General features: G+C 42.0%; 1 protein-coding gene and 1 long non-coding RNA gene across 3 annotated transcripts in view; one reads left to right on the top strand and one right to left on the bottom strand.

The window, feature by feature from the left end:
* The window catches only part of lrch4 (leucine-rich repeats and calponin homology (CH) domain containing 4), a 50888-nt gene that overhangs the window by 23748 nt on the left and 17551 nt on the right, over positions 1–9589 (top strand). For both annotated transcript variants that reach the window (XM_044340798.1, XM_044340797.1), the window contains exons 2-9: positions 1966–2110; positions 3347–3476; positions 3863–3968; positions 5143–5389; positions 6201–6297; positions 6582–6693; positions 6836–6933; positions 7050–7102. In XM_044340798.1, the coding sequence (XP_044196733.1) occupies positions 1966–2110; positions 3347–3476; positions 3863–3968; positions 5143–5389; positions 6201–6297; positions 6582–6693; positions 6836–6933; positions 7050–7102 (988 nt within the window). The remainder of the gene's footprint in view (positions 1–1965; positions 2111–3346; positions 3477–3862; positions 3969–5142; positions 5390–6200; positions 6298–6581; positions 6694–6835; positions 6934–7049; positions 7103–9589) is intronic.
* Positions 5353–6580, bottom strand: LOC122973357. The gene is made up of 3 exons (XR_006399999.1): positions 6490–6580; positions 6182–6306; positions 5353–5422 (listed from the first exon to the last, which is right to left on the bottom strand). It is a non-coding gene; the product is annotated as an uncharacterized LOC122973357 (long non-coding RNA).

The raw sequence follows: 9589 nt of genomic DNA on the forward strand, positions 1-9589 counted from the left end.
GCATTTTTCAGTCTAAGTCTTGTGTAAATGACAATAAAAAGTCCTATAATGAGCCCAAACAAAGAGAGGAACTGCCTCCTCCTCCTCCTCCTCCTCCTCCAGCCCTGCTGCTCACAAAGCCGATCAATAAACAGCCATTGGGCTGTCTGCCATTGACAGACTTCTGTCTCATCCTGCTGCCAGTGAAAGCTCACTGCTAATGGTGCCTTTTTGGAATCACTGCAGCTCTATAGACAATCTACTGATGTTTGATTGTGTCTGCTGCACGCTCACGTTTCTTTTACCTCACACACAGCCTGATGGAGAGTTGGAAGTGATGCAGATATTTGTGCAGAGAGGAGGGTGTGATGAAGACAGGGGTTAGCACTGAGCAGGCATCAGCTACATTGGAGGTTCAGGGAAGAGAAGACATACATGGAAGGTGGAAGAAATTTGAGGGAGAGGGTGTAAGAAAATAAGAACATAGAAAGATATAGAGAGAACTTTAGAAGATAGAATGATGTAACCAGGTTAAATCATCATTTTGGAGCATTGGAGTTGATTCTGCAAATGATAGTTTCCCAACATAGAAGACTATTTAGAGCTTTGGGAGCACATTGCATTTACAAAAGAACAAAGTTCCCTCCCAACCACACCTTTTATGATTTCACAATTATGAGAAAAGCATCTTCAAATTGGACGAGTTTATTCAAACAGGGGAAGTCATGATGTCATTTATGGGTGTGTAGCACAATGTGTTTTTCACATTTATGAGCGCTATGTTCCTTGATTTATTGTGTTTGCATATATATCAGCTGATAAGAAGATAGGCTGGCTGTACACTATCTGGTTCTCAGCCCACTGGAGTGGGAAATTAAAAATAAGTCAAGAAGGGACTTGGTTATGGAAAGTCATGAAAATGTTTGTGCGTAAGGCCGTGATGGGCAAGTCTCATTGTAATTCTTAACTGTAATTAGCATTGACTGGTATTATTATATGTATCCTTCAAGGTGGATGAAAATGGCCTACATACCACAACTGTGGAAACACAAGTGGAAAGCAGCCAATAGTGGCTATTTTTGGAAACGCTCACCCAGTTTGGTCAGAAGTGGACGAGTGTCGGCCTCTCCAGAATTCTGTCACAGCACTGTGGGTTCTCTGCTCCGACATGTTTGTTCGTTTTAGGCTGCTGGTTTTTTGGAAAGTAGCGGGGGATGCTTTCATATGGTACAAAGAAACATCAAACATCAAACCAAAGTATGAATTTGATTGAAAGCACGCAGTAAGTCATTGTTTATGTGCTTTATTGTATAAAACAGAGCTGTCTTCACAGGTTAAAGGGACGTTTCACAGATTTTACACAATTCAGCCTGTGAGAATAAAGTCTGTGGCTCTGCAGGAGCTTTTTTTTTTTTTTAGTGGAAAAAATACCCTGGAAATAAATTTATAACACAAGACCTGCATTACAAACTGGGGCATGGAGTCTGACAGACATGTGAATTCTAATAAAAGAGAACTTTCTTGCTTTCCCATTCATTTGTTTCTTGGTTTGGAAATGTTTGCTTTTAACTGCATTTTTTTTGTAAAAATGGTTTATTTATTATGACATTTTTTTGGTGGAAGCTCTCATTCTCTGTGAGATTCTTTTGATGGCGTGTTGCCATTATTTGACAGTTGACAGAGATGAAAACATGAGGTCGGCCAGAGGTGAGCGACCTGGAACAAAGGTTCACAGCTGGATGCAAGCTGCCGAAGCTGTAGTTAGTAAACATGATGACTCAGATTATTCTTAAGAACTTCACCCTTTTGCACTTTTGCACCAAATTTGATTGATGTTATCATTTTAAGACAAATCATTCCAGAAGTCTGTTTGTAAGCTTCCTCTAGTCGTCGCTTCTACCAGCATGTATCTTCATTCCCTCAAGTTTTGTGTCAGAATGGATTTGATGGATCGGTCTAACGTTTGGTCATGTTGTGTGTTTTCAGATCTGTCTAAGAACCGTCTGTGTGAGCTGCCGGAGGAGCTCTGTCAGTTCATCTCTCTGGAGACGTTGAGCCTGTACCACAATGGGATGCGTTCACTTTCCTCCAACCTGGCCAACCTCCAGGCCCTCACCTACCTCAACCTCAGGTAAGCTACCGTATGAGTCAGCTAGTCTGCTTGCTGTACTGTGGTCTGCTTTGTCAGGTTATCAACCAGTGGAGTGATGTCATCCTGCATCATCAGAGCTACATGGACCCATGTGAGGAAATCAAATATTGGTCACTGATATCAAGTCATTTAGTGCTTTATTTAGTCTTATCACAATGTCCTGTGGTTGGACTGCTTTGAGACATAGTCATTGTCACTGTGGTAAGACATCGGACCAGCTCTATTCTCCTTGTTCTGTTGTATCAGACATTTCATTGTAGCTTGCTTTTTAGCTCATAAAAACTTCAAAATCAGACAGATCCCCTTCCTACCGGCTCTGACAAACCAGGTCAGCCTCTAAGAACAAGCGCTGACAAACACTGTCAGCTGTGTCACCTCGTGTCACCTCTTTAAAGTAGAACTTCAACACTCTGCAGAGTCTACAGGCAACACTTCACCAACAGTCTGCAGGTGCATGACACCTCTAAAGCACAGCTGTTGTTGAGAAACTGCATTTGAACTTCAGTGTTTGTTTATATGCTGGAGATGAAGAGATGCCGTCCAAACCCTCCCATTGACTCTAGAGCTGAACTATTATATGACATGTTATTGAAATCTCAATATGGTCTAATGCAATGTTCAAATAGTAGGAGGCACAATATTTGTTTAAAGGTGTTCTGCAGTTATTCTACAGACTGAAGAAAACATCTTTGTTTGATACAGATTCCTGCATAAATCATACCATAATCATTTTAATATGTTTTTCTATGAAAATGAGAATGATGTAAAAATGATCATGCCCTCTAATATTGCAAATTATATCTCAATTATAATATCAGTCAAAATAATCACAATTAGATATTTTTTTCCAAATCATTCAGCTCTAATTGACACTCTTCTTCACTCAAAACTATCATTTTGCTGTTGCTAAGAGACCAGAAAACCTCCAGGTGGCTGCCAATACAGTCAGCAAAAGTGTCAAAAGTAAATATACTGTATACACACGCTGTAAACACACTTTCTACCACACAACTTTTAGTACCAGTTAGCTACAAAATGATACTGTCTCCTAACTATAAGACAATATATGTGTGTGTGTATGTATTTACCTTTGAAATCCAATGTACCCTCACACCAGGCCCAGGTGGATGTGCCTCTTGAATGACATCACTGTTTGTGTGTGTGTGTGTGTGTGTGTGTGTGTGTGTGTGTGTGTGTGTGTGTGTGTCTCCACAGTCGTAATCTTCTGTCCAGTTTACCCCCGTCGGTGTTTCAGCTTCCCCTCCTGCGAGTGCTCATCGTCAGCAACAACAAGCTGTCTTCACTGCCCGCCTCCATATCCTCCCTCACACACCTCCGACAGCTGGTATGATACACACATCAGCACTGTATCACTGTGCTGGAACTCAATCTCCAAGCAAATGGAAAGAAAGATATGCTTTCCATTACTGTCATTGCTGGTTTCAAGAGTACCGTCTAGACCTGCTCTATGTGAAAGGGTGCCCTGAAATAACCTCTGTTATGATTGGCACATATAAATAAAAAAAGATGTTTTTATAGTATGTACCTGTCAATCATAGCGGCTGTATTTGAAGTCTCCAGATCCATTTCTGATGTGATGAAAGATGTCAGTGGTCAATACATATGTCTTCAAGTAGAAAACAACAAGATAACATCATTTAGTCAATAGTCTGTGTGTCTGCGGTCGTACATCACTGGTCTTGTGTCAATCTCGGTGTCTTTCTCTCTCAGGATGTAAGCTGTAATGAGCTGCAGCGTTTGCCTGCAGAACTTGGTCAGTTAGAGTGTCTGAGGGACTTAAACCTGAGGAGAAACCAGCTTACCACGTTGCCTGAAGGTACAAACACATGACCATCAACTTCTCACCTCATCTAGTTGTCTCTGCCCACTTCAGATGGATTGATATCAGTGCATCTATAGCTATAGATATCTCATCCACTAACACTTTCTTTTAGACTGCCAGGTATATTAATAACACCCCGTGTATACCATGTTAGATGGTAATTGCATCATTACTGTAAGCTATCGATTGAAGTATTGAACTGCTTATGACTTCCTGCAGGCCTAATGGGTCTTACACCGTTATAGCCTCGTTCTCCAGCTCATTGGGAGGAAATGGAAATGAATATATTTCTTAAAAACAAGAATAGACAGACTACCAGGTTTACTAAATTCAAATTTAGCCAAGTTATGATGTAAGTGTTTGCTAAGTGCAGATTTAGCCATCATTAAATGAAAACTAACTTGCTATTATATGGCTTGTTTAGAGTAAAGAGTAGAGGAGCTGATATTGAATATGACATACCTGACCTAACACATGATCAGATAATAGTCATGGCCAGCATTATGCACATTTCCACAGCATTAATTTAATCTGTATAAGATTCTCTCTCTGCAGCTGTTTTTCTATTTTTAACATAAATACTAGTTTCATTCACCAGTTGTTTCCAGTAGCATCAACTGTTTTTCACTTGCTGTTAGACAAGCATCAGTGAAACTCAACACCTCCTGCAGACTGACTCTTTTACACATGAAAAGACTTCATGGAAGTGAAAGCCTAGAATAATAATAACTTTTTATAGAGCAACACAGTTACAAAGTGCTTTAATAACACATCTTCCCTTGAATGAGAGAGTGTGTCTAAACGTTTGACTGGTGCTGCAGGTGTAAGCAGTGAATGATGTTGAGGTGTCACGTCAAGTAAGTAGTGAGTGTAGTGATGGTACCAGTTGAAGTGACAGTGCAGGAGCTTCAGCACTGATGGGAGTCAAAATTCTGGAAGTGTAAGTGGTAACTTGAGAAGTGTAAAGACTAAGAGCAGTTAGAGTAAATAGTGTATGAACAGTGGTAGTTGTAGGAGAAGAGGTGAAGACTTAAAAGGCTTTGAAGTGTTTGTTGAGGTTGTGATTTACAGGCAGCACTCTCAAACAATCATTAACCAACATTATGAAGATTTAGTTAAGTACCAACAATTTAAGACAAAACACTTCTCGTCTCCCTTTCCCGTCCAGAAATCTCCGAGCTCCCTCTAGTCCGCCTCGATGTGTCCTGCAATCGGATTTCCCACGTGCCCTTGTGCTACCGCCACCTCCGGCATCTCCAGAGCATCTCGCTGGACAACAACCCACTGCAAATGCCGCCTGCGCAGATCTGCTCCAAGGGCAAATACCACATCTTCAAGTACCTCAACATGGAGGCCTGCAAGAGGAGCCAGGACGAGCTGGAGAGACACCTGAGACCCACCGGCTTCAACAGCTGGTGAGGAGGAGGAGGAGGGGCAGGAGGGAGTAGCTAAAGGGAGAAGACAGAGACGATGCAAGGAGATGGTCAGGGTCAAGTCCCTGCTGGTCACAGTTTCTAGGTGTTGGAGCGGAGTCAGGTTAAATCATTTTTACAAATATGCAGTTTTGCAGGAATGTAGCAGAATTGAAGTGCTGTAGAAGAAACTCTTGTCAGCAGAGTGCAGCCTGTTTGTGAAGAGGCAGGTTTTACATGACTGTAAATGATGCTGACAGCTGACTACAGTGCTGGTGGGGTAGCTGCAACTTGTTGCTTTGTGATCATACTGAAGTGACAGCTTTACTTAAGTACTGTTTGCTGATAGTGGCAGCTTCTGCAGCTAGTCATTAAAGGATTATGGAATTACACAAATAATATTTTTTGCCAACTCCGTGTGCACTTGAGGATGCTCTTCTACCAAAATAGGAATAATGTGAACATGAAGGAAAGAGGTACAGTAACTGCAGAATAGGAACTAGATGATAAATGATGGCAATGAAAGGATATGTTAAATAACCGGAAGGCAGGCTTCATCAAATATTTATTAACTTGAATGGAAGCCTTTGAGCTGCCTAGTGAACCATTTCCATGAAACAGACAGGACTAAAGACAGAGATAAGAGACAGAGGAGCTGTGTGTGATACTGGTGTTGTGTGAGTACTGGTCTGGAGGAAAAAAACATGAGTCACTGCCTTTTAGACTAATGACCCCATGTGTAACAGTTTGCCAATGAGACTGCTGTGTGTTTAACTTTCTAATCTTTATGTGTACTCTGCATGTTTCCCTCCAGTCTGTCGGACCAGGAGCTGTTCACAGGTCAGTTCGGAGGGCTGGACTCTGGTTTCAACAGTGTAGACAGCGGCAGTAAACGATGGTCTGGGAATGAGGTAAAACTACTGGACACACACACACACACACACACACACACACACACATACACACACACACACACACACACCTAAACAAAACCAGAATAAAAACACATATCAGACATGGTCAGGACATCCCTGAAACCAGCTGCTGAACTTGTGGGACAAAAAAAAACATATATATCTTGTAACAGTACAAATCCAGCCTACCTCCATATTAAGTGAGTGGTGGAAAGTGTCTGTAGTGTTAACCATCGACTCCAGATCAATGGCTCAGTGATTATCTGTTGATCTGTGTCCAGTCAGCAGATGACTTCTCAGAGCGTTCTCTTCGCATGGCTGAGGTCAGCAGAGACCAGAGGAACCTGGAGGAGGAGGAAGAGGAGGATGGATCTCCTCTGGAAGCTAACAAAGGTGAGTAAGGATGTACCTAGTGTGAGTCAGTGTTTTTCACATAATTAAGTGTATCTGGATCAAAGTAGTACAATGTATTTACCAAATTTTCTTGCTAAAACAAAAAGGTTTCTGAAACAGTAGATTTTCTGACTCTTTGCAGTGAATGGAGAGGCTGAGCAGGTGGACTTCATTGACAGCAGTGTGACAGAGGAAGAGGAGGAGGATCCACACACACCTACCCTCACAGCACCTCCTCTGGTACCTGTCATTCACATACTGATTAGCAATTGTGTCCTATCCCCTTACCGCTCAACATCTTGTCTTGTTTATAATCTTAGAACAAAGAAGTTATTGATTGTGTCATTGATTTCCAGGAGCAGAAAGAGAGATCTTCGCCCTCCCAAACCCAGGACCCACCAGTATGCCGGTAAGTCTTGTCAAACACACTGTAGAAGGTACTCTTCGTATTAGCAGGATAAACTAGAGCATACATATTCAATACGCCGACTCCGGTCCAGGAACAACCTGACTCGGGCTGCCTTTGAGTGACACATCGCTATCACACCACCTCAGCTGTCATCATTAAGCCGCCCACGAGATGCTGCAGTTAGCCAGGTTACTGTGGAATGTATGAGCCCCAGTTGATGAAGTAAAACGGCTTGTTCAGAACCAGCTGATACAAAAAAAGAATGGTTTACAGTGAAAACACACATTTAAGGATTAGTGGACTAAGAAATAAGCGTTGATTTTGTCTGAGGGATGTGAAAGCACCAGAGACCGTTGTGCTTGACTTGCAATGAAAGTGTAAAGTGTAAAACAATAATATTGGTTTAAAGTGTGAAAGTACTGGAGCAGGACACTATTCTCCCAGAGAACATGGATGAGGAGTTTCTAGTGACAGCAGATGGTTGAAGGAGTAAAGGGTGACTGACAATTTGTTAATCTGCTTTATGGAGGGGGGAAGCAAAAGGGTTTATGGGAAATCTGCTGCGGAACACTAGGAATGACCTCTACCAAGGTCTCATTTGTTTCCAGTACTTGTGCCATCCCAGTTCATCTGAAAACCATTGACATACACCTTTAATTGTCCTCGGCCTGTTTCTGTCTACATTCAGCAGTGATTCGGTTTCCCTGGTTGGAAACTGTTTACTTAGTTACTCCGAGTGACGAAGACAGACAAGGTTTTATCTCTTTTTCTCTCTTTTCCTTCCTTGTTTTACAAGGTCACTTGACAGAATATTTGAAGAGCTGGGAAAAGTCAATAGAGTTCAGTTCCCATTCCTTACAGTGTTAGTCACTCACCGCCCCTCACACTGTGTGCTGTTATCTTGGAAAGTTAACAGTTTTGACATTCTGACTCACCCGGTTTATCACATCGTGGCAACTGAACAGCATTGTTAAAATGTTCATGTACTTTTTGAAAGCAGGTGTAAAAACAAAGCATAACAGGTAGCGTAAGAGCACACTGAGCACACAGCACGTACTCAGAGTTTACAGACGAGATGTTTCTGATGTTTTACTAGAAAGCAGAAGATAACCATAACCTGCTTCAGGTTGTCTTCACTCTTAACAATCTCTACCAGCATCAGAAACCTGGAGTTACATTTCTGGTCCCGTTGCTACGCTACAACCCCTTAATACACAACTGTAAATCTCCCCGTTTGCAGACCTCTGAGTCACCGCTGACATGTCTGATTTGTTAAGTGATTGGAAAATTGGGAGCACTCCAAAACACGACCTGCAGGGTGCCAGTTTGTGCCAGTTTGGTGTGGTGTCCTCTCCGTTTGAATGTGGCACACAAAATGCTGCTTTCTGCCAACCAGAATCGTCGGCTCTGTGTGCACGCTGGCATGTACACAAAATACCTCGCATACATTAATGACACAGACTAATAATAACATATTTCACACGCATTGTTGTGGCAGAATCGGAATGGAAAAGGTTGTGTATTGTCTTGATGAGACGGTTCATCACAGCATCTCTATCACCTGCTGCTGCGTGACTATCAGCTGACAGAGATTATACGTCATACCTGCTGCTTTCCCTCCATTCAACTGACTTTCCCCACCCTTGTCGCTAAGTAACAAACATACCGGCACAGCCAAATGGAGCGCTGCCATGGACCACAGTTGGAAAACAATCTACCACTCACAGCTTGGGGAGGGGGACGCGACAGCGGGAAGGATGTGTTACTTGCTACTGATTGGTTAGGGCAAAGGAAAACACCACCTCAAAATTCTTTGACATGCACATGATGTCAGTCTGGATAAATGAAGTGAAACAAAATTCAGTGATTATCAGGTTAAAACATTGTATTTTTGACATACAGACATCTACATATTTTCTATGTAGCTTCTATATGAAAACTTTCATGTCTTCTGTCTTAATATTTGTGTGGTCAGCAGGCAGATTCAGGTCTCTGTTAGTGCTGAAGCCCAGCAGGCAGCTTTTATCATGCTGCTCTGTTGTTCCATAACTAAGATAACTACATTTTTGGGATTTTGTGTCCCAGCAGTTCTATTGGCTACATATTAATATGTGCCACAGACCTATTGTTCTCAGCCTCTGGGGCACTGAGCAGCATGCTTTCATTGTTTCAGAAGCTTTTGAGTTTTATTAACTGGGTTCAGGCCAAATTACTGAGATTCATTCAGAGCTGGAGCCCTCATTAAGCCTCGTGTACTGTACATGCTGTAGATGTGTAACTCAACTGCCAGTGTATTTGCTCAGACTGAGGCAGATGTAGTTTAGCTGTTGCACAATCCGAAATCTGCTCCACAATCATGTTGTAGCTCAAACAAACGGATGTTCCAAATCTTGGCTTCCAACACTTCCTCTGGGACTTCTAAAAATAGAATATAGAGACTTAAAATGGAAACTACATACAGTTTCTAGACAGAGTTTTACATTTAAA

This window comes from Thunnus albacares, chromosome 22 (assembly GCF_914725855.1).
Source record: "Thunnus albacares chromosome 22, fThuAlb1.1, whole genome shotgun sequence".
Lineage (NCBI taxonomy): Eukaryota > Metazoa > Chordata > Actinopteri > Scombriformes > Scombridae > Thunnus > Thunnus albacares.